The sequence below is a fragment of the Lissotriton vulgaris genome, chromosome 7 (assembly GCF_964263255.1).
Source record: "Lissotriton vulgaris chromosome 7, aLisVul1.2, whole genome shotgun sequence".
Lineage (NCBI taxonomy): Eukaryota > Metazoa > Chordata > Amphibia > Caudata > Salamandridae > Lissotriton > Lissotriton vulgaris.
Genome location: NC_141695.1, coordinates 695,716,861 through 695,742,535, shown reverse-complemented (window position 1 = coordinate 695,742,535; position 25,675 = coordinate 695,716,861). Strand labels below are relative to the sequence as shown.

The 25,675-nt window shown below is 50.8% G+C and overlaps 1 protein-coding gene across 3 annotated transcripts in view; it reads left to right on the top strand.

The window, feature by feature from the left end:
* Positions 1-25,675, top strand: part of BPTF (bromodomain PHD finger transcription factor) — a 1,660,779-nt gene that overhangs the window by 1,307,996 nt on the left and 327,108 nt on the right. For all 3 annotated transcript variants that reach the window (XM_086930929.1, XM_086930930.1, XM_086930928.1), the window contains exon 26: positions 2,793-3,018. In XM_086930929.1, the coding sequence (XP_086787055.1) occupies positions 2,793-3,018 (226 nt within the window). The remainder of the gene's footprint in view (positions 1-2,792; positions 3,019-25,675) is intronic.

Sequence of the window (25,675 nt, the reverse complement as noted above, 5' to 3'; positions counted from 1 at the left end):
GAGTTCACGTCGAGAGTGAGGATGATGTACCTATCATCCCATGTGATGTTCTCCAATTTACATAAGAAATCTTTGGTATCTTGTACATGTGATGGTAAGGTGGTTACATATTCCCTCAAGAAATGGTCCACATATTTGGAAATATTTTCAAACACACTGCCCTGGGATTATACAATAGGTCTACCAGGAGGGACCACAGGGTTTTTATGTACTTTGGGGAGGAGGTACAGAATAAGCAGCTTGGGATAATCTCTTTTCAAAAAGAGATATTCTTCCCATGTGATAATGCCCTGTCGCTGCCATTCAGTAAGTTTTTCCCATGTGGTCGCAATGCTCTCATTGTGCAGTAAAATCTATGATTGTAAAGCTGTCTACGTGTCTCAGTGATGTACATGTGTCTACTCATAATCACAATGTTACCACTCTTATCAGCAGGGCGAATAACAATCTCTGTGTCATTAGATAATGATGTAATAATGTTCTTTTGTCTGATTGATAAGTTATGAGGTAGGGAGCCTTTAGATGTGTTCTGATGTTTACATTTGAGTAGGGCTTTGGTGACTATTTCATGAAACTTATCTATGTTATCATGAGGGGGATTGGGATAAAAGACAGAACGCGATCTAAAGGTCGTTGAAGTCTCCCTATCCATGATAATAGGTAGTTATAGTTCGGACCTAGTTTTGCATAGGAAAAGCATTGGATCCGCGACTCCCACCCAATTCTTTTTTTGTTTTATTCGAAGCTTGGGCTCCTGCGCCTCTTTTTATATAGACCTCTGGGTGGGTAGGTCCCAAGGGCATATTGAAATAAAGATGCGGGGGCCCGAGAGTAGCAAACTCTTCTTAAAGCACTTGCTTGCTGGAAGCAGGGCTAATGTCTGTTTCCCTGCCTGCTGTGAAAAATTCTCCTGCCACCCAAAAACCCATATCCACCCTAAACCCTAAAAATTCCCTTGCCTCCCAAAAACCCATACATACCATAAACGCTAAAAATTATCTTGCCACCCAAAAACCCATACCCATACCCACCCTGAAACCTAAAAATTCTCTTGCCACCTAAAAAACCATGCCCACCTTAAACCCTAAAGTTCCACCTAAAAACACATGCCCACCCTAAAGCCTAAAAAATTCCTATCTCTTCCAAAAACAAATACCCACCCTAAATCCTAAGAATGCCCTTCCCCTAGCGCACACGCATGCCTGTATATATATATATATAGCAAACAAACTTTGGATATAGTACGGCAAGTGCTAAATGCGGCGCCCCCCCATGCGTGTAATTTGCCAGCTGGCGAGGAATATCGCAAGGGGAGAGAGGAGGCGGCATTGTGCTGCCTGACTAAGGGGACGACAAGGGGTACGACGGAATCAACTTACCGAGGTGCTGTGTGGTGGTAGAGTTGTTCCACGCCAACAAAGGGGGCATCCTAGAGGTGCTTGGTAACCAGTCACTGTACTAGGCACCACGCGGGACTACGCCGACCATCATGCAGTTCACCTACAGGAATCAGCAATTAGCACACACCTGCAGCCGGGAGGAGGAGCTACGGAACTTCTTCATGGAAGCGGTGACCGATCCAAATCCAGGGATGCACGGCGGTCTGTGAGACCGGCACTGAAGACGGCCCACTGAGGCCAGAAACGCGTCTGCCTGCATTTTACAGCGTTTCACAGACTTGTAGGACAAACCAATTGTGCTTGCCACGTCGATTAAATCCCCTTGTCTAACCCGGAGCATGTGTCCCGCTCATTTGTCAAAGAGGTGAGCATTGGATTTGGATATTTATCCGGTTTTGCTGAAGACCGGGTGGGGGCACGCCCTCTCGTTCTGGTGCTCCGCATTGTTTCAGCAAACAAACTTTGGATATAGTACGGCAAGTGCTAAATGCGGCGCCCCCCCATGCGTGTAATTTGCCAGCTGGCGAGGAATATCGCAAGGGGAGAGAGGAGGCGGCATTGTGCTGCCTGACTAAGGGGACGACAAGGGGTACGACGGAATCAACTTACCGAGGTGCTGTGTGGTGGTAGAGTTGTTCCACGCCAACAAAGGGGGCATCCTAGAGGTGCTTGGTAACCAGTCACTGTACTAGGCACCACGCGGGACTACGCCGACCATCATGCAGTTCACCTACAGGAATCAGCAATTAGCACACACCTGCAGCCGGGAGGAGGAGCTACGGAACTTCTTCATGGAAGCGGTGACCGATCCAAATCCAGGGATGCACGGCGGTCTGTGAGACCGGCACTGAAGACGGCCCACTGAGGCCAGAAACGCGTCTGCCTGCATTTTACAGCGTTTCACAGACTTGTAGGACAAACCAATTGTGCTTGCCACGTCGATTAAATCCCCTTGTCTAACCCGGAGCATGTGTCCCGCTCATTTGTCAAAGAGGTGAGCATTGGATTTGGATATATATATATATATATATATATATATATATATATATATATATATATATATATATATATATATATATATTTATATATATAATGCACCTACCTTTATATTTACATTTTGTGTGTTAATGGCCTGCATTGTAAAGGCAGTTCTTGTAAAAAACTTCATGGTGAAGGCATGCATGGTAAAGATGCATGCGTTGTTAAGTTTTCGTAGTAATGGCATGCGTGGTTCAAACTGCGTTGTAATTGCAGTTTCCCTTACTGAATAGATCGATGTTTTTTGCAGAGGTTTAAGGAATTCAGATGTATTCAGTGGAGCATCACTATATGCCATTGTGGAATTTACAATGATCACTAAGACTTTCCTTGTTCTACCTTGTTTTTCACCAGAATGATTGTGTGCAACCAGGTGATGAAGTATATTTTAGACAAGATTGACAAAGAAGAAAAACAGGCGGCAAAAAAAAGGAAACGAGAAGAAAATGTTGAACAGAAAAGGTGCAAACAGAATGCTACCAAACTGTCCGCTCTGCTCTTCAAGCATAAAGAGCAACTCAAAGCTGAGATACTAAAGAAAAGAGCGCTTTTAGACAAAGATCTACAGATAGAAGTGCAGGTGAGCTAGTTGTTTTCTTTTTTTCTTTATTTGTTTCCTTCTCCCTAAATTAGTTGCACTCTCCCAGCTATACTCAGTCCCACAATGCTAAAACAGATAAGATCCTGTGAATGTGATATTCTTTGTGTATAGTATGTAACTGCTGAAGCTCACAATACTGCTTACTTTCCTTCACAAAGAAAATGAGTGTGGGGGGGGGGGGTAATTTTAGGTGCTGTAGACATCCATGCACTCAAAGAAAGTGCCTCTGAGTCTTTGAACAACTGAAGCAGTGAAAAACGTCTGTTGCAAAAGGTACTCATATCCTGTTTGTCAATGTTCCCAAAATATGTAAACTTTCATGCATTGCCTTTTTTTATTTCATATTTTGTCATAGGAACATTCTTCTTAATCTATTCCCCATTGTATGCCCTTTCATTCTGTTGCCCTCATTTTGGTTGTCCTCCGGTGTAGCAAGACCTGAAACTTGCATCAAGATTCATTTTCTGGGATGTCATACTAATGTATACATTTCTCACAGATCCCATCACCTTATGAATATCCTCAACGTCATACTGGTTCCTGAGAAGGCTTCAGCAGTAGCTCTTTAGTGTCACCAGATAGCAGCATGTGGCCTTAGACACAACTCCTCCCAAATCAGATGTGACATGATCCAGTGTCCTTAAGGCATTAGCCAGCTCTCTTGTGTCAGTTCCCTTTATACCACCTCTTCAATGTGGGTCTCAAGCTCCTCTCTGTGCTCCACCTATAACAATCTTTCCCATTTCAGCAGTGACTCAGTCAAATGTCTACTTAGATTTCAGGGTTTAAACCTTGTTGCAGATGCTGTAAGATGTCCTTATTGGACTTACATAATATCTGCATTTGGTGTCTTGAATCCAGTCACAATCCCACAGCCTGTGACTTCTGTCCCTTGATACACCCGGTAGAGGGAGGTGAAGATTTGTTTGACCAGTGTCTGCAAAGATACACCAAAGTATTCCCATTTTCCTTGAGGTAAGCCCCCAGGTAGGGAATATTCTCTCACTAAATCCTTCCACAAGAAGTGAAAAAATAAAGTGCCACAGGAAGGTGGATTTCTGTTCTTCCTTGAGGAAGAACAGAGCAGAGTTTTGATGCCGACTTCTTCCTAATCATCTGAGCACATTCCAACGTTGAAATTGTTGAAGTCAGAACATCTGTTCCATTGGCTGATTCCATACAGGCCAAGGCCTTCCAGCTAACTAATCTGGATCTTTTCCTGACAGCCCTGTTATCCTTTGGGCCACTCCTCTTGGGTGGCCCAATACTGCATATTTGGTAGCTCCGACTCCATGCCTCTACAGGCTCGGACCGTGGGACATAGAAAAAGTCAGTGCCCTCCATGCCTTCAGGGCCAACTGAGACATTTGTGTCGCCATCGTAACCACTTTTGGTGAAGCTCTCAATGTCTCCTGCAATCATCAGAGTGACAAAATAGTATGTTACAGCCTGCTTAGGTGATGAGGCCCTGATGTTGCCCCTTTCAAGGTACTAGAGATTTGGCCAGATGGAAGAACTCATTGGGTCTGGTGCTTGTCATGACTCACAGGGATTATCACTCTGGAATATAATAACTTTGAGGCTAATAATCGCTTCTCCTCTTACAACAATGGCACTTGCCTCTACATGGAGTTCTAATATGCACTGCTATAGATTCCTCTCCAGAATCAAATATCCCTTACCCCTGTGGGTCTTTTTCGGAGGCACACTCTTTGTTTACAAAGGTGATCTAAATACCAGCAGAAGCATCGGAGTTCACTACACTCTCCGGAAGCAAAATCTAACATTTTGATCTTGCATCCTTAATCTAAAGTTTCAACGCTCCATATACTTTTCAGCAAGGCATTATTAAAGCCTGTTCTGACTGATTATGAAAGAACCTTTCTAAGATCCAGGAGACTGCATATAATCTGAAATTGTTGTTGTCAAACCCTTCTGTGGAAAGTCCGTTCATCCAAGTCTGATGTGGGACAATGGGCTCCCCAAAGAGAGTTTTGGAGCAGTATTCTTGCACACCAAGATATAATCTGAAAGAAACACATAGTGTTCGCTTAGAATTACCCCCAGGCGTCAGACTGGATCCGGAAAGTTTTCGTCAGCAGTACCCCTGCGCGCCGGAAGGTGGCGTGGTGCGGCTCTGTCGTTGGTGTCCTGGCCGCCGAGATTACGTCGCGGTAGCTACTTAGACGCCGCCCTCGCATGCTGTCAGTTCTTTCTTTTTCCACGCAAGCAACTGGAGAGAGTTGGACCCCCAGTCATTTTTTGACTGAGTTTTAGTAGGCTTTTTGTCTCTCTGCTTTTTCGAGTCGGTCGACTCCTGGTGTCGTAGGGATGCCCGGTTTCAAGTCTTGCGGGCACTGTCATCGGATGATGTCAGTGACGGACCCGCACCGCGTGTCTCCCTACAGTCTGGGACCCGACCACGATCCCAAGTCGTGCCTCGACTGCCGGGCCTTGGCGTCGAAGACTTTGCGGGAGCGGTCCCAAAAGTTGCTTGAAATCCGGCAGTCGGCTCTGTGCCCCTCATCACCATCGTTCGTCGGGATCGAAGTCTTCGCACTCGGGGTCAGGTAAGACGAAGCACAAGAAGTCGAAGAAGCGTCATCCTTTAACGACTTCCCCTCTTGCGACACAGCTGAGGATGCGTGCGGGTGGTCCCTCCTCCGCGGCTCTGGCGGAGCCTATGGTGTCTTCGTCTGCCTACCCACCCTTCCCGGGTAAGTCAGCCTGTTTGGGTCGTCGGGCCCTGCCAGTGCGCCTTCAGGCCCTGCGGCCCGACTGAGGTCCCTCTTGCTTCACTGTCGCGGTTCTGGCATCTCAAGGATCCAGGCCACTGACGTCAACCACACCGTCATCACCTCCGACGTCGCCCATAGCACCGGACGGCGTCTCAGCTCCAACATGGACACGGAGCCGTAACGGCAACATAACGCCGATTCCAACACCGATGGGGCCTTTCTATGTTTAGCCTCCTTATTTTCGGCCTATACATCAGCCTTCGGAGGACGGGCAGGACTGGGAGGGGTCTGAGTATCCTCTCAAAGCTCAGAGTGAGTATGACCCGGACTGGGCAGAGGAACTTGGTGATGCCAGTGGTCTGACCCACCCTGAGAGCTTGGTTGTCCAAGCCTCAACGTCCCAGAGCGCATTCTCAACTGCACACCCAGACAGGAAATCCAAGAGACTGGAACAATTTGGGAAGAAGATTTTTTCTTCCTCCAGTTCAGGGCTGTGGTCTGTGAACACGGCATGCCTCTTGGGCCGTTATTCCCACTCTGTGTGGGATACGGTTGCGCAGGTGCCTCCTCATGTTCCGGAGGAGGCGTGGACAGTGCTCTCTCAGGCTATTGCTGACGGGAGAGATGCAGCCAAGTTCACAATACAATGTGGCCTTGACTCCGCCGACTCGCTGGTCTAGCGATTTCCATGACAGTGGCACTCCGCTGCCACGCCTGGCTGAGGACTACTGGCTTCTTGGGGGATGTCCAGAATACCCTGATGGACATGCCCTTTGATGGCATTCGCCTTTTTGGCAACAAGGCAGTTAGTGTGTTGGAGCGTTTTAAGGACTTGTGGGCTACTGACAAGTCCTTGGGCCTTTCAGCCACTCGCCCTCCTCTACCTTCTGCTTTTCGTGGCCACGGAAGGGGCGCCCTAGCACGTTCGCTTCAGAGCCACAGGTCGCAGCAGCAGCAATCTCAGCGCGCCCGCAAACATGGGACCTGCAGAGGCGGATCAGGGGGCCAGCAGGCGAGTCAGTCCACTTCCACTCCAGCCACCACTGCCCCAAAACCTTCCTAGTTCGGTCTTTCAGGCCCATCAAATGCCAGTGTGCACCAGGATGCCCCATCACCTCCCTCACTGGCGCACCATCACTTCAGACAGGTGGGTTTTACAGATAGTCCGAAGGGGCTACTCCCTCCCCTTCCAGACTACTCCTCCAGCCAAGCCACCCCAGTACCACCGCATGTCGGGGGGATCATCTGTAAGCCTGAGCAAAGCACTACACTACACTCGCGAAGTTTGCATTGAGAAATCTACTGCTCGAGTAGAAATCTACTTGAGCAGCAGAAAACGACCGCTTGCACTGTGCAAGATGCAGTTTGCACTGATTGCACAGTGCGGACTAGCATCCGTCACTGTGCAGTCAGTGCGAACAGCATCTTGCACAAATGCACTAGGCAGTTTGCAAAGCTACACGTAGCTCGCGAAGTCTACTTTGCAAACTACGCCCAGGGTTAATCATTTGGCACTTCTTCAACAGGAAGTCGCGGCCATCTCGTCGAAGGGGGCCATCAAATGCGTTCCTGCGCCAGAAGTAGTATGTGGTTGTTATTCCCACTACTTTCTGGTACCTAGAAGGACAAGGCCCTGCGTCCTATCTTGGACCTCATGGACATCAATCGCTTCCTCCAGAAGGAGAAGTTTAAGATGCTAACTCTGGCTCAGGTCTTGTCTGCTCTTGACCCTGGAGACTGAATGGTAGTATTGGACTTGCAGGACGCATATTTCCACATTCCTGTCCTGCCAGCCCACAGGCGTTCTCTGCGGTTCACGGTAGGCCACGAGCATTTTCAGTATACCGTGCTCCCCTTTGGCCTTATCAGCGCCCCTCAGGTGTTCACAAAGGTGATGGCGGTGGTCGCAGCTCAACTGCGCAGATCAGGGGTTCCTGTCTTCCCCTATCTCGACTACTGTCTTTTGAAGGCGGGCTCCTCCCAGCTAATAGTCTCCCACTTCCAGACTACGCCGACCTCCTGCATTTGCTGGGGTTCTCCATCAATGTACCCAAGTCGCACCTGATTCCCTCTCAGAAGCTGCTCTTCATCGAAGCAGTTCTGGATACGACGCAGATTCGGGTCTATCCTCCCGAACAGCGAGTCCAGGATATACGGGCTATGATTCCGATCTTTCGGCCTCTATCCTGGGTTTCGGTCAGGATGACCCTGAGGCTGCTGGGCCTCATGGCCTCCTGCATCCTGATGGTTACTCATGCCAGATGGCATATGCGGGCTCTGCAGTGGGACCTGAAGTTCCAGTGGGTGCAGCATCAGGGGAACTTGTCCGATTACATCCAGATCTCAGTAGGCACTGCACAGCAGCTGCAGTGGTGGCTCATGAACCGACTTTGGGTCCAGGGCAGATCCCTCTCCCTTCCCCAACCGGAGCACACAATGGTGACGGATGCGTCCCTCCTGGGATGGGGTGCCACATGGGAGAGGCGGAGATCAGAGGCCTCTGGTCTCCGGCAGAGTCCAGGCTCCATGTCAACCTTCTAGAGCTTCAGGCGATCCTACTTGCAATGAAGGCATTCCTTCCCTCTGTCAAAGGGAAAGTGGTGCATGTGTGCACAGACAACACCACCACCATGTGGTACTGCAACAAACAGGGCGGGATGGGGTCGTGGATCCTCTGTCAGGAGGCTATGGACATGGCTGGAACATCTGGGCATTTTCCTGGTGGTTCAACACCTGGCAGGTTCTCTGAACGCCAGGGCGGACAAACTCAGCCGCTGGTGTATGATGGATCACGAATTTCATCTGAACTCGGACGTGGTGCAAGGTTTCTTTCGGCAGTGGGGAGATCTATTAGCCACCATAGAGAACGTGCAGTGTCATCAGTTCTGCACATTGGAATTTCCAAGGCGGCACTCGCTAGGCGACTTTTTGTCGCGAGTGGAGTTGCGGTCTACTGTACGCATTTCCGCCTATACCACTTCTACCCAGAGTGCTGAAGATCAACCCTGACCGCGCCCTAGTTATTCTTGTGGCTCCGGACTGGGCTCGAAGAGAATGGTATCTCAGGCTACTCAGCATGGCTATCGATCCTCCGATCCCACTGACTCTTCGAGAGGATCTTCTGTCAAGCAACAGGGGACGGTCCTCCACCCGAACCTATCCAGCCTCTACCTCCTTGCGTGGAGATTGGGCAACGGCAGTTGACGTCTTTCGACCTGCCTCCCGAAGTTTGTGATGTGATATTGGCAGCCAGGCATCCCTCCACGAAGACGGTATACGCCTGCAGGTGGAGTACATTTGTGGCATGGTGCACAGCAAAGGCTGTGGATCCCCTTTCTGTCCTCTTTCAGAGGTCCTCGTATTCCTCCTTTCTTTGGCCCAGCAGGGCTCTGCTCTGGACACTATCAAGGGATATATCTGAAAGAGACACGTTAGTGATAGATTCCTTACCTTAGAATATCCCCAGACGTCAGACTGGATCCGGAAACTGTTGCGTAGCAATACCCCTGCGCGTCGGTAGGCGTCGTCCGCGGCTCCGCGTCAGTCGTCGGCGTCGTTAGCGCCGGAATGACGTCGCTGGATTACTTAGACGCCGCCCTGGCACGCTGACGTTAGTTCTTCTTTTTCCGCGCCAGCTAGCGCAGATCCGGAGAAGCTCTACCCCTTAGTCACTTTTTGGCTAAACTTTTTTGATCTGTTTTTTCTCAAGTCGTTCGACTCCTACGGTGCCGGTAGGGATGCCCGGGTTCAAACCCTGCTCCAAGTGTAACCGAATGATGTCGGTTACCGACCCCCATCCCCGGTGTCGTCAGTGTTTAGGCCTCGACCAGGACGACCGTACCTGCTCCGACTGCCAGGCCCTGATGTCTAAGGCTAGGCGGGAGCGGTCCCGCAAGCGACTTGAGATCCGGCAGTCGGCCCCGCGCCGTTCAAGGTCCCGGTCCCACAGGAGGTCGAGGGACCGGTCGCGGGGTCGGAGCCCTCGTAGCTCCGAGAGTCAGCATCGGTCTTCGGGATCAAGGTCCTCAGGTAAGAGGCATGAGAGGTCAGAAAGGCATCATCGCTCTTCCGACCCACTCGGACGCTCGTGCGACGCGGCCGGAGGTTTGGGTGACACCACACACGCGGCTTGACGGAGTCGTGGGCGCCACATCCTGCCCCACACCTTCCGGTCCCTGGGCACGATGCAACGCCGGAGGAGGTCTAGCGGTACCTCAAGGCCATGAGGTCCCTCCCTCTTCCGCCGGGTTCCGCGGCGCCTTGGGGCCCAGCGGTCCTGGCTGGAGGGCCTAGCTGGTCGGGTGCTTCGGTTCCGACGCCTCCGGCGACTTCGGTCCCGGCGCCGCTGTAGGAAGGTGGATACCGGACTATGGTTGCCCCCAACTTTTTTTGCCTGGTGTTTTGCTGGTTTTCCGACTTAGTTGACCTGGGACCCTGCTATTCAGGGCCCCAGGCCTACTGCTCTCTCTGTAAAATGGATTCCATTCACCTTAGGTACATATCCAATTGGTACTGGGCCACCTTATCAGACCCTGTAACTCAGGGCATAGGTGTACCCAGGGCCTACCAGGGGCTGCAGCATGTATTATGCCACCCCTGGCTGGCCATCTAAATCTGACACAACTGGCTGCACGACAGCGGGGGCACGGTGATGTAATCACCCTTTGCTTTAGATATAGTATACCTATATCTAACCCTAAAATTGACACACAGATTCCTATCAGTCACTCCTATGGCAGGCCTTGACAATCCTGAAGGCAGAGTGCTTGGAATCGTGTGAGATGGTGCTCTGGCATGAGCTGAGCCCGTTTGCAGCTTGCGGAACCAAGTCCTAATAGCTGTTCCATGATAACGCATACCATATACTCTTAAGTGCATTATAATCCTCGCAGTTATATGCTATCTCTGGTATCGCTTTATCAAAACATGTCGAGTAAGGTGTCATACAAATTGGAATACTAACCCCTCGCCAATTCTGGCAACGGGGTTAGCATTCCACCCTTCTAGAGGGACACGACATGTATGTAACTGTGAACCCCGGTTAAAGTTAACTCGAGCCTCAGCATCACAAAATGGATGCTGCCACCACAGACACAAGTCTGACCCCCTGCAGCTGGGAGTCCTTCCAGCGAGGGGAGCTTGGGCAAAGGGTTTCCTGTCAGGGGCGGTGCTAGCACCATCCCAGACAGGGTTTTGTGTATCCTGGGTAGGCAGGGCTTTACAGGAAGGTGACTGCAAGTGGCACCCCGGTGCTCACTATGCATCTGCCGGCTAGAACCAGTTCTAGGGGCACACTAGCCCCTGGCCTGGGGAAAGTCCGGCATGGGAGAGGGGTGTAACCAACCCCCTTCCTGGTCCCACCCCTAGGGCAGGACCTAGTCGCGTACCCACCCCTTTCTTTAGTATAAAGGCAGGAACGGGGACCCTTCCAAATTAGATCATCTTTGAATCAAGAAACTACTTTCTACGAAAGGAACTCTCGACTTCTTCTCAAGATTTCTCCCTTGTGTCTAAGGAGTAGTCACCCTGCACCCGCAGGCACCATCTAAGAACACTGCGGTTTGCTGCACGTCCTTCCTCCGGAATCCGACCGACCAGCACGACGAGACCCGGCTTCCCTGGCACCTCTGACCTCTACCTACCTCTACGGCTAAGCTGAGAACCGTAGGTGCGACGAGACCTCGAGAGACCGGCCATCATCAGAACTGCACGACTTCTATCCAGCACGACCGCCGAGGGATCCTCTGGTGAGTGCTTTGGGGTCCGAGAAGCCCCGACCCTGAGCAGCTCCAGCACCGAAGACCAGCCCCCCAGCATCCACGAGATCTGCGTGGGGCCCTTCTGCTTTTTACTGCTCACCGCGTTGTCTGGCCACTAGCCCGCTGGCTTGTGGCCTTCCCGACGACGACCGACGATAACAACACTGCTAGTCTGGTTGCTCCAGACTGGCCCTTGCTCCCTCCCAAAAGAGGAGCACCCCGGACCGTCCTGGTCCACTCCAGACACCATTTTAGGTCCACCGCGTGGGCTTGAATTTGCCAAGACTTGTTGCCCCAATCCTGGGTCCAGCGACGTCGACAGCAGCAACCATCGTGGGACAGCTCGCACCTCCATCCTGGTCGCCGACAACGCCTCCTGGTCCGTGAGACTGCAGAGCCCAGCGTCGCCCACTCACCTTGTCGAGGTGACTCCATCCGGTGCCATCCTGGTGCCCATCTAATCACTGGCTAGTGATTCAGAACTTGGTCCACTCTGCTTACAGGTGTCTTCCATCTTCGATCCAGGCTTGGATCCACCGAACAATCTTCACTGGTCGCCTGCCAGCAACTTCTTCTTTCAGGCTCCATAGACTGCAACGAGGATTCCCGACGTCTTTTCAGACCTATGCAGCCGCAGGCCCTGGGCTAGGTAACTTCGGCATTTCGGTGCCCCAGCATAGCCTCACTATCCAAGGGTCCAAATCCTTTTTCGTTTTCAGCCTTACTAGTCGGATTCGTCCGATATCCTTAACTTTGCTTTTACTAGCCTCCATAGACTTTGTCCCGCATCCCGCGTGAGAGTGCACACTCTGCACCCGAGTCCCCTAGGCCTCCTGCTAGTAATCTGAAGGTTCAGTAGTCCAGTCCTAGCGATTCCAAAGCCTATTAGTCCAGTACTTACCTGCTAGTAATTTCGCATTCCACTTTTAGAGTATATGGTTTTTCGTGCCCCTCGGGCATTTGTGTAAATTGTGCAACTTAAAGTATTTTCGTAAGAGTTTTGTTGTGTGCTTAGTACCCTGTCCTCATAAAGAGTACAGGGCTGTTGTGATCTAAATAAATACACTTTATTTTCATAACACTTGTGTGGTGTCCTTTCATTTGGTGTTCAAGGGGTATTTGTGATGGTATAACAGCTGGCTTAACACGCCCTCTAGAGTTTAGCCCGAAGACTGCTCGTATCCATGCTACTAGGATAGCTAGTCTATAAGGTTGACTTACAACCAATCATCAATAAGGGTTGTTTGGACTGATACAAAGTGCTCACTAGAATAGTGAACATTATATATCAGGCCAACTTCTCACAGCCGCAGGCCCCCACTGGATCTGCTTCCGGATCCGGGTCATCGCTGGTCGACCTCACGACCTCACTGACGCCCGGCCCCTAGGGTGTCACCCCCAGCGCCGCCTATGGGCCAATCCTACCCTCGATTCGGTTCCGGAGATTTTTATTTCCACGAAACGGCCCCATCCTTTGAACCTGAATTTCAGGCGATGGGTGACGAGGGGGATTGGGAGGGGTCTGTGGACCCTCAGCAATACTGGACATGTGAGCTTGGGGATGCCAGTGGACTGGACACTTCGCCAGACACTGGTTTTGTCTCCCCACCAACCGTGGCTACTGATGAGGGGGCTGCCTACAGTGTAGTGTAGATGCGGGCGGCCAAGGCCTTAAGCCTGGAGATCCCCGTCGCGGCCGTGAGGACTAACCTCCTCAATGAGGTCCTTAGACCGCAGGCAAGCTCGGCTGAGCCTCTGCTGCCGTTTAAGGAGGCCTTGTGTGACGTTCTTTTGGGCACTTGTCCAGGCCCGCTACAGGTCAGCCTGTGGATAGGAACGTGGCCAGACGCTACCGCCCGGTTCCGGGCGGCCCTTGCTTCTTGTCCACCCACACCGCCCCCGAGAGCCTGGTTATCCAGGCCTCTACTTCCCAGACCGCATTCCCGACGGCTCCGCCCGATGGGGAATCCAAGAGTTACGAACAATTCGGTAAGAAGGTGTTCTCATCCCTGAGTTTGAGATTGTGGTCAGTCAATACTGCATGCCTCTTGGGCCGCTTCACCCACACTCTGTGGGACACGGTCGCGGACGTGCTACCACAATGTCCGGAGGAGGCCCGGACTAAACTCGCTCAAGCCCTTGCGGAGGGTCGAGATGCAGCACACTATTCTATCCGGTGTGGTGTGGATACCACAGACTCACTGGGCAACGACGGTGGCAGTTCGACGCCACGCCTGGTTGAGGACCGCCAACTTTTCGGCTGATGTCCAGGCTACCCTTCTGGACATGCCGTTTGATGGCCGTCGCCTCTTTGGCGACAATGCAGACCATGCGCTTGAGCGTTTTAAGGACTCCAGGGCTACGGCCAAGTCCTTGAGCCTCTCGGCCCCACGCCAGCAAACGGGTGCCTTTCGCTCCTTTCGTGGCCAAGGAAGGGGCGCTCCCACACGTGCTGCCAGCCACGCGCCGCAAACTAATACACAGCGCGGTGGCGACCGTGGGAACCGCCGTGGCGGCGGTCGGGAACAACGGCGAGGCCATTCCAAACTTTCCCCTGCAGCATCCGCCTCAAAACCCTCCTAGTCCGTGCTTTCAGGCCCATGTGACGTCAGTGGGGGGCAGGGTTCGCCTTCACCACTTCCACTGGCGCACTGTCACGTCGGACATGTGGGTGCTGCAAATCGTCCGAAGGGGCTACTCCCTCCCTTTCGAGACCACCCCTCCAGCCATGCCACCGCAGTACCACCGCGTGTCGGTGGATCATTTGCAACTTCCGGAAAGAGAAGTTCAAAATGCTGACATTGGCTCAGGTCCTAGCTGCCCTGGATCCAGGAGACTGGATGGTAGCGTTGGACTTGCAGGACGCTTATTTCCACATCCCAGTCCTGCCGGCCCCCGTCCTGCCGGCATTCCTTCCCTCTGTCAAAGGGAAAGTGGTGCATGTGTGCACAGACAACACCACCGCCATGTGGTACTGCAAGAAACAGGGCGGGGTGGGGTCGTGGACCCTCTGCCAGGAGGCTCTGCGCCTCTGGCAGTGGCTGGCACATCAGGGCGTAACCATGGTGGTTTAACACCTGGCAGGTTCTCTGAACGCCAAGGCGGACGAGCTCAGCCGAAGGTGCATGATGGATCACGAATGGCGTCTGAACTCGGACGTGGCGCAAGGCGTCTATCTACAGTGGGGAGAGCCTTGGTTAGATCTATTCGCCACCGAAGAGAATGTGCAATGTCATCAATTCTTCGCGTTGGAATTTCCAAGGCGGCACTTGATCGGGGAAGCTTTTCGTCGCGAGTGGAGTTGCGGTCTGTTGTACGCCTTTCCGCCTATACCACTTCTGCCCAGAGTGCTGAAGAAAATCAAGCGCAACCGGGCCCAAGTCATCCTTGTGGCTCCGGACTGGGCGCGAAAGTACTAGTATCCCGAGCTACTCAGTATGTCAGTCGATCCCCTGATTTGTCTGCCTCTTCAGGAGGACCTTCTGTCGCAGCAGCAGGGGACGGTCCTCCACCCGAACCTGTCCAATCTCCACCTCCATGCTTGGAGATTGAGCGGCGACAGTTGAGGCCATTTGACTTGCCTCCTGAAGTCTGTAATGTCATTCTGGCAGCCAGGCGCCCCTCCACAAAGTCGGTATACGCCTGCAGGTGGAACAGATTTGTGGCATGGTGCACAGCAAAGGCTGTGGATCCTCTCAATGCCCCTCTTTCTGAGGTTCTCCTCTTCCTTCTTTCTCTTGCCCAGCAGGGCTCTGCTCTGGGCACTATCAAGGGCTACCTTTCTGCCCTTTCAGCCTTCTTAAGGCTACCTGATCAGCCTTCTTTGTTCAAGTCCCCCATTGTAAACAGATTTTTAAAGGGCATCACTCATTTGTTCCCTCCTGTTCCTTTCGTGATGCCCCAGTGGGACTTGAACCTGGTTCTAACTTACTTGATGTGCGCTCCCTTGGAGCCTCTTCATAATTGTCCTCTACGTCTTCTTACCCTTAAGACTGCTTTCCTGGTTGCCATCACCTCTGCCAGGAGAGTGAGTGAGCTCCAGGCTTTTTCCTCTAAACCTCCTTTCCTTTCTGTCCATCCGGACAAGGTTGTGTTGCGGAAAAACCCCTCTTTCCTGCCCAGGTAGTCACAGCCTTCCACATTGGGCAGTCCATCACCTTGCCCACCTTCTTTCCGCCTCCGCATCCCTCGAAAGAGGAAGAGAGGCTCCACCATCTGGACCCAAAACGTGCGCTCTCTTACTATCTGTATCGCACACGTCAGTTCCGGGTGGATGGCCAACTCTTTGTTGGTTACATGGGCGCTAAGAAAGGCCGGGCAGTGCACAAGCGGGCCATCTCTCGGTGGATCGTGTTGTGCATCCAAGCTTGTTACTCCTTGGCTAAGAAGGAACCTCCTGTTGGGCTGAGGGCCCACTCCACTCGGGCCACGGCGACTACTACTGCCCTAGGCCGAGGAGTCCCCTTGCAGGACATTTGTCAGGCAGCTATGTGGGCCTCGCTGCACGCGTTTGCAAGACACTACTGCCTGGACAGCCAAGTCTGGAGGGATAGCTTCTTTGGCCGATCCGTCCTCCAGGACTTTCTGATGTGATTATTGGTTCGCAGACCCACCACCGGGGTTGGTATTGCTGGGGTATCTATTCTAAGGTAAGGAATCTTTCACTAACGTGTCTTTCAGATTCACAAGTTACTACTTGTGTAACAATATATCTGTAAGAGACATTAGTTAGTGATAGATTCCTTACCGACTCACCCATCCTCCCCGTTCTGCAAACCGATATCTAGGGTTAAGGTTATCCCCTTTCGGGGCCCTAGTTTCATGGCACCAGTGTTGGTTCTATCATGGCTCTGCGTATCTGGCGCGGAAAAGCTGTGTATAAGAACTGAGGGCGGCGTCTAAGTACTTCAGCAATGTCATTCCGGCGCTAACGACGACGGACGCGGAGCCGCGGACGACGCCTACCGACGCGCAGGGGTATTGCCACGCAAAAGTTTCCGGATCCAGTCTGACGCCTGGGGATATTCTAAGGTAAGGAATCTATCACTAACTAATGTCTCTTACAGATGTATCGTTACACAAGTAGTAACTTGTGCGTCACGGCCATTTCTGCCTTTTTACGACTTCCGTATCAGCCTTCCCTTTTCAAGTCCCCTGTTGTAAATAGATTCTTAAAAGGCGTTACTCATCTTTTCCCTCCTGTTCCTTTCATAGTGCCTCATTGGGATTTGAACCTGGTTCTGACATAGGTGATGTGGGCTCCCTTTGAGCCACTTCACAATTATCCTCTTTGTCGTCTTACTTTAAAGACCGCTTTCCTGGTGGCTATCTCCTCTGCCAGAAGAGTGAGTGAGCTCCAGGCTCTTTCTAAACCTCCTTTTCTCTCTGTCCACCCAGACAAAGTTGTTCTAAGAACTCGTCCATCTTTTCTGCCAAAAGTTGTCACTGCCTTTCACATCGGGTAGACCATCACTTTGCCCACCTTCTTTCAGCCTCTGCATCTCTCAAAAGAGGAAGAGAGGCTCGACCGTCTGGACCCAAAACATGCGCTCTCATTCTACCTCTACCGCACACAACCGTTCCGGGTGGATGACCAGCTCTTTGTTGGCTACGTGGGCGCCAAGAAAGGTCAGGCCGTGCAGAAGCAGACCATCTCTCGGTGGGTGGTTCTGTGCATTAAGACTTGTTATTCTTTGGCTAAAAAGGAGCCTCCAGTGGGGCTACGCGCCCATTCTACCTGGGCGACGGCAGTCACAACTGCTTTGGGTCGGGGAGTTCCCTTGCATGACATCTGTCAGGCTGCTACGTGGGCCTCGCTGCACATGTTTACCAAGTATTACTGCCTGGACAACCAAGTCAGGAGAGACGGCTTCTTTAGCCGTTCTTTTCTCCATGACTTCCTGGTGTGATCTTGGTTCGCAGACTCACCACCGCGGTTGGTATTGCTGGGGTATCAATTTTAAGGTAAGAAATCTATCACAACGTGATTCTTGCTGTTGCCCAAGTTACTTACCTTCGGTAACCATATATCTGTAAGAAACATTAGTAGTGATAGATTCCGTACCGCCCCACCCAGCCTCTCCATTCTGCGAACTGATTACTAGGGTTAAGGACATCCCTTTTAGGGCCCTAGTTTCATGGTACCAGTGGTCAGTTTCTTGCATGGCTCTGCGTTCCTAGCCCGAAAAGTCGTGTACAGAACTGACGTCGGCGTGTCTAAGTAGCTCCAGCGCGACCACGATGCCAATGACGCACGCAGAGCCGCACGACGACGCCAACCGATGCCCAGGGGTACTGCTGACGAAAATGTTCCAGATCCAAACTGACCCCTGAGGTAATTCTAAGGTAAGGAATCTATCACTACTAATGTTTATTACAGATAGATCGTTACCGAAGGTAAGTACCTTGTGCATTAAGAGTAAGAATTATTCATAATCCTTGTAAGACAAATGATATGATAAAAGCTAAAATGGTCAGTATAGGAGAGAATTGTTCGGTTGGGTTGAACTCTAAATGTGATATGTTGCATATCCTGTTGGACTGCCTAACAATTGAACAGCGGAGACAGTGGTTACGCCCAATATTCCTGAAATATGGAATTAAGACACAAGAGCGCGCTGCAGAATTTTAAACCGATATACGCTTTTTAGATGTAGCGTGTGCTATTGGAAGATTTTTTTTTTTTTAAACAATTTTTATTGCAGAGTCATTTACAGTGTATTCGTCTGAGGTCAGGATTCCTTAGTGCAGAATCAATGTTCTCCTGCCTCAGTTCAGATGTCTCGAACACAGCCATTCAGCCCACATCCCGGAGGCTGGGCGGCGCACTCTTATACAACTGTCTCCTGTGGCAGTGTCGCTTGCTGTAGTCAACATATGAGGCTCTCCACCCTCTGCTTTTGTTTTTTCTCCCCGTTCTCCATTCTTATCCAGCAAAGTTCGTAATTGTACCCTGACTGGGTCCCGGGTTGTTTCTTTTCCTCCCTCTCCCGGTGTCTGTGTCTACGCCTGGCGCTAGGATATGTGCCTAAACTGTGGGACTTCGGAGCGTCGTAAGTTCACTGTGTGTGTGTGTCCAGGGCTGGCGCCGGGGTCAGTACCATCTCTGCCTGGGCCTCCGGTTCCTCCAACCCCCCCTCCCCTTCGTCCTCCAGTGCGCTATCCCTCAGCGCCTGTACCAACATTTCCCACGCCCTTGCTGCCTCCTGTGCTTTCTCATTTGAGCTACGGCGGGCTAGCTGGTATCTGATCGTGCTTTCTGCTGTCGCCCATTTCAAAAATTCATTCAACCACCTCCTGTGTGTTGGCCCCACCTTAGACTTCCACCCCTTGGTCAGTTCTCTCTTCGCTATGAGTAGGCCCATGTCTATGAATTTGCTTGATAGGGCGTTCTTGCGTGTGTGTGGGAACCAGTGCAAGATGGTGACCGCGCTGTCGTACTGCAGTTCCCTGTCCGCAACGTCGTTCAGGGTGTCGCCTACCTCACTCCAGTATACTTGTAGGCGGGGGCAACCCCTCAGCATATGAACTAGGTCTGCCTCTAGTTGGTTACATCTGGGGCATGCCGCGTCTTCTGCGCCGAAGTACGCTGCTATTTTACTCGGGGTAAGGTAGGCTCTATGGAGGATGTAGAGGTGTATCAGCTGGAAACGCGCATTACTGGTGCTCTTCCTAGCCCTCCGCACTAATTGGGACCACGTTGTGTCTGGGATTTCCAGCTGTAGGTATGCCTCCCATTTACCCTTCAGCACTCTTGGGTATTCGTAGATTTTATTGGAAAACATGTAGATTTTATTGGAATGTATATTTTATATGACAATTATATATGGTCTTATCAGATGCATTTTTATATATATTTGTACTATATTTTAATATAGTGTTGTTTAAAGGCAATCGGTCTAAATAAACATAATTTCTGATTGATTGATTGATTGAGTTACCTATGCACTTCGCATCCCTCATAGGGACTTCAATTTCATCTTTTCTCTGCTCCTTATGTCCATATCGGCGTTAATGGTACCACAGGCAGGCAGACTCTAGCCTTGGTAACTTTCATTCCGGTCTATGACCTTCTTCGGTGTGGACCTTCTTTTTGTTCTACTCTGTGGGGCACACAGATTTTCTCCTACTCATCTTAGTGTTCCTATTGGTTTGGGCCTGGGTTTCGTATCCACCTCCCTCTTGTGGTACATTAATTTTTCCTAATGCACTTAAGGTACTGGCTTCTTTTTGGGGTATCAGTTTGCATTGTGCCTAGGTACCGCTTTCTTGTGAAAGCCCTTTTGCAGCTTCATTGTGTTCCTGATGCTGTTTATCTTCTGTAGTTTGTCATTCTTGCATCTGTTTTTACCCTTTAGGTGTTCTTAGCTACCTAATTGAGTTACAGCCACTGCTGTTGATTCCTGGGTGGGTTGAGGATTTTATATATGCCTGCCATCGAACCTGCGGGTTATAGCTGTTGTGTCTGCTGTTCTTTTCAGTTCTGTTCCCATCGTCAGCAGTCCACTTGATTGTTTGGATCAAGGTCTTAGTATCCTTACTTCAGAGAGGCTAGGTTTCCCTTTACTTCCTGAATCTTTCCTCCCTCCCTGTAGGTGGAGATACTGTTATCTCCCTCACAGCTGTGTGTCACTCCTGCCTTTTGTGGCATTGTTTATTTTTTTATGAAAGATGTTCTATTTACCTCCCTTTCTTGGTGGGGGTATTTCATTACTTTTTCTTTAAACATATCCTATCTTCTGTCAAACTATGTATTTCTGCTGCACTGTCATGCAATTTTGGTGCCTTTTCTTCTCCTATCTGTGGTTTGTTCCCCTCATACTCCCAGTTTTTGTCTACAGGTTTGGTTATGCGTGTAGGAGAGTAGGGTCTGCAATCCTATGATCACCCCAGATTTTTGCTTTTTGCTTCACTGGTTTACGACTTCCCTGGCTGTGGGCCTGCCAATCAGACCCACAGCCTAGCTGTTCTCTCTAAATTGACACGTGTACCTTAGGTGCATTTACCAATTGGTACTGGGCCACCTTATCAGACCCTGTAACTCAGGGCGTAGGTGTACCCAGGGCCTACCATGGGCTGCAGCATGTATTATGCCACCCCTGGCTGGCCATCTAAATCTGACACAACTGGCTGCACGACAGCTGGGGTAAAGTGGTGTAATCACCCTTTGCTGTAGATATAGTATACCTATTGCTAACCCTAAAATGGACACATGTATTCCTATCAGTCACTCCTATAACAGGCCTTGACAATCCTGAAAGCAGAGTGCTTGGAATTATGTGAGATGGTGCTCTGGCATGAGCTGAGCCCGTCTGCAGCTTGCGGAACCAAGTCCTAACAGCTGTTCTATGATAACGCGTACCATATACTCTTAAGTGCATTATAATCCTCGCGGTTATTTGCTATCTTTGGTATCGCTTTATCAAAACATGTCGAGTAAGGTGTCATACGAATTGGAATACTAACCCCTCGCCAATTCTGGCGACAGGGTTAGCATTCCACCCTTCTAGAGGGACACGACATGTATGTAACTGTGAACCCCGGTTAAAGTTAACACGAGCCTCAGCATCACAAAATGGATGCTGCCACCACAGACACAAGTCTGACCCCCTGCAGCTGGGAGTCCTTCCAGCGAGGGGAGCTTGGACAAAGGGTTTCCTGTCAGGGGCGGTGCTAGCACCATCCCAGACAGGGTTTTGTGTATCCTAGGTAGGCAGGGCTGAATAGGAAGGTGACTGCAAGTGGCACCCCGGTGCTCACTGTGCATCTGCCAGTTTGAACCATTTCCAGGGGCACACCAGCCCCTGAGCTGGGGAAAGTCCGGCATGGGAGCGGGGTATAACCACCCCCCTTCCTGGTCCCACCCATGGGCAGGACCTAGTCCCGTACCAGCCCCTTTCTTTAGGATAAAGGTGGGAACGGGGACCCTTCCAGATTAGATCATCTTTGAATCCTGAAACTACTTTCAACGAAAGGAACTCAAGACTTCTTCCTAAGATTTCTCCCTTGTGACTAAGGAGTAGTCACCCTGCAGCAGCAGGCACCAACTAAGTATCTGCGGTTTGCTAAGACGTCCTTCCTCCGGAACCAGACCGACCAGCACGACGAGACCCGGACTCCCTGCCCTCTCTGACCTCTACCTGCCTCTACAGCACAGCTGAGAACCTCGGGTGCGACAAGACCAGTGGACCCTGTGACCATCAGAACCAGCAAGACACTGACCCAGCACGACCGCCGAGGGACCCTCGAGTGGGTGCACTGGGGTAAGAGAAGCCCCAACCCCAAGCAGCAGGAGCACCGAAGCCCAGCCCCCCAGCATCCACCAGATCTGCGTGGGGCCCTTTTGCTTCTGTGTCGCTTGCCACGTTGTCCGGTCACCTGCCCGTTGGCTAGTGACCCTCTTGACGACGTCCTACGTTTACTTCACCGCTGGTCTAGCTCCTCTAGACTGGCCCTAGGCTCCTCCTGAAGGAGACCTTCCTCGGACCCTCCTGGTCCACCCAAGACGCCATTTTGTGTCGCCACGTGGGCTTGCCATAGCCAAGGCTTGTTGCCTCCTTCATCGGATCCAGCATCGCCAGCAGCAGACATCCGACGTGGGACAGCTCACAGACCTCCAGCCTGGTCGACATCAGCGCCCCCGGTCCGTGCAGCAGCAGAATCCAGTGTCACCTCCTCGCCTGGCTGAGTGACCTCGTCCGGTGCCATCCTGGTGCCCACCTAATCACTGGCTAGTGATTCAGAACTTGGTCCCCTCTACTTACATGTACTCTTCTTCAGCTGATCCAGTCCTTGGATCAGCCCGGAACATCTTCACTGGTCGCCTGCCAGCAACTTCCACTAACTTCCACTTCAGGCTCCTGGTTCGTCAACGAAGATTCCCGACGACACTTGAACCCTATGCAGCCGCAGCCCCTGGGCTAGGTAAACCGAGTACCATGGTGCTCCAGCGTAGAACAACTCTCTAAGTGTCTAGATCCACTTTCGTTTTTGATCTACCTAGTCGGGTTCGCCCGAGAACACTAACCTTGCATTTACTAGTATCCATAGACTTTGTCCCGCATTACGCGTGAGTTTCCACTCTGCACACGGCGTTCCTAGGCCTCCTGCTTCTAATCCAAGGGTTCAGCATTGTAGGCCTAGCGATTCCAAAGTCTCTGGGAGTAGTACTTACCTGCTAGTAATTTTGCATTCCACTTTTGTAGTATATGGTTTTCCGTGCCCCTCGGGCATTTGTGTAAATTGTGCGACTTTAAGTATTTCTTTAAGAGCTTTGTATTGTGCTTAGCGCCCTGTCCTCATAAAGAGTCCAGGGCTGTTGTGCTCTAAATAAATATCCTTTTATTTTCATAACAACTTGTGTGGTGTCCTTTCACGTGGTGTTCAAGGGGTATATGTGATGGTATAACAGCTGGCTTAACACGTCCTCTAGAGTTTAGCCTAAAGACTGCTCTTGTCCATGCTACTAGGATAGCTGGTCTATAAGGTTGACTTGTAACCAATCATCAATAAGGGTCGTTTGGACTGATACATAGTGATCACTAGAATAGTGAGCACTGCATATCAGGCCAACTTCTCACATTGGTGAGCAGCGGTTGGGATTTGAGCTTGCTGTTGTTTTACCACACGTATCCTAGGAATATCATTTGAAAGATCACATAGGTACCAAGGTACATATAACTTGGCTTAGATTACTCTGAGTTCTACTGAACCAGCTGTTGTAGTTCAACAGGGCCTAGCACACCCTGACTACAACTCTTAGCAAGGGATCAGTAGGCAAACAAATAGTGTAGGTAAGTGCACCACTTACACCTCACTAGAAAAGCATGTCAGACAAAGGAGGGAACTCAGAGGCCCCCCTTGTGTCAGTTGAGCCTCCACAGGTCGTCTCAAGATATGCAGCTCTTAGCTTCCAGGAGATGAGACAAGTGTGTACCTCCAGGAAGCTAAAACAGGGTTCTAACCCTACAATCCCATTCCTGATTGGTCTCTTAGAAACTTATGATGCCAGGAGGGCTTCTAATACAGGCCCTTCTAATCTAGATGGGAACATGCCCCCCTTAGAGGGAACCCTTGGGGACCCTGACCTCCATCTCAATGGAACAGTTAGTGATGGAGAGGAGGAGGATCAGGAATTGTCAGGGGATTAGGCAGACAAGGGTCAGGTAGAAGTCAGTAGACTCACCAGGACCAACTTAAGCAGGCATGAGAATGGATTTGGGGGACCCCCAGGCCCACTCTCAGGCAGGCTTAACATTGGGAGTGGACGAGTTAGGTCTCTATCCAGAGGCTCTAACAGATCCATTCGAACCAATGGGTCTCAGACCTCTTCTCACAGAGGGATGAAATCCCCTCAGAGAAGAGAGCATGAAGCTAAGATGAGGAAAGTCAATCTGAGGATTGAAAGGGAAGAACTTGCCCTGGCCAAAGAGAGACTTGCCTTTGCTAGAGAGCAGAAATTGAGTGGGGTAGACCCCACTGGTGGCAGCATTTTACCTAGAGAAAAGGACAGGAGTTTAGACACTAGACACCTGAGTAAGATAGTGCCCCCCTTTAAACAAGGGGATGATATCCACAAATGGATAACTGCTTTGGAGAGGGCCTGCACTGTCCAGTGCGTCCCCCAGAGTCAGTGGGCAGCTGTCTTGTGGCTCTCCTTTGAAGGCAAAGGTAGAGATACGCTCCTCACTACTAGAGCTGAGGATGCTAACAATTACCAAGTCCTGAAAAATACACTGATAGATGGGTTTGGCCTAACCACTGAGCAGTACAGGTTGCTGTTCAGGGATACCCAGAAAACTCAGTCTCAGGATTGGTCTGACTTTGTGGATTGTGCCACTAAGGCTTTGGAGGGCTGGTTGCTGGGCAGTAAGGTTACTGATTACACAGGATTGTATAATCTGATCTTGAGAGAACAGATTTTAAATGATTGTCAGAACCAGTTGTTGCATCAGCACCTTGTTGACTCGGATCTGACCTCTCCCCAAGAATTGGGAAAGAAGGCAGACAGATGGGTCAGAACAAGGGTTAAGCAAAACCAGACTCAGAACCAGGGTGGTCAGAAGAAAGCAGACCAAAAGGGTAACAATAAGAATGAGCAAAATAACCAGAAGTCTTCGACAGGCCCCCAACAAACCAAAGAGGGTGGGGGTCAGGCTTCACAGCAGAAAAAGAAGACTCAAGAAGGCCAGTCTAAAAGGTGGTGCCAATACTGTAAAAGTAAAACTCACTGGTTTAGTGAGTGCACCAAGAAAGGAGGGCAAACTCCTACCACTGCAGCCCCTAAGGCACCTGCACCCCCTAGTACAGTGGTATGCACCTCCCAAGGGCTTAGTTGGGTTAACCTTGGGATCTGAGGGGTATGACAACTTAGTTGGCACACTCACTCAGGCTGTCCTTGTCTGTACAGGGGTGTGGATATATCCCCTGATGCAAGCCCCAATACTTTGGGCAAATACAGACAGACACCTTTTATAAATGGATGATGGCTCAGGCCTATAGGGACACTTGTGCCAGTGTCACAATGGTGACACCTAACTTTGTGGACCCTGGACAGATCATACTAGGTACAGACTACCTAGTGACCAATGCGAGCAATGTCACTACCCACCATAGTATGGCAATTGTTGATTTCTCCTGGGGAGGGGTAAGTGGTCAAAAGAAAGTTGTGGTTAGTTCAAACCTCCCAGTTGAATGTTTGTTGGGCAATGATTTGGAGTCATCAATATGGTCAGAAGTGGAGCAGAGGACTCACATGGAAATGTTAGGCTTGCCAGCACATGTGCTTGCTGTGACTAGGTCACAGGCCAGAAGATGCCCCACTGAACAGGTGCTGGATCCTGGAACAATGGACCAGACACCTTCCAAGAAGAAGAGCAATAGGGTTAAGGCATTGCCTTCCCCCTTGCCCCAGGTTGGGGATCATGTCTCAGAGGAGGCTGACCTCAAAGAGCTGAGGGAAACTGAGCCTAAAGAACTTGAACCTGATCATGTTGAGTTTCTGGGTTCAGGGGGACCCTCCAGAGAAGACCTGGGGAAGGCACAGTTATATTGTCCTTCTCTTGAACCCCTCAGACAGCAGGCTGCTGCTGAGGCTGCAGGGAACGCCACAGGTACCCACACGGTATACTGGGATGATGG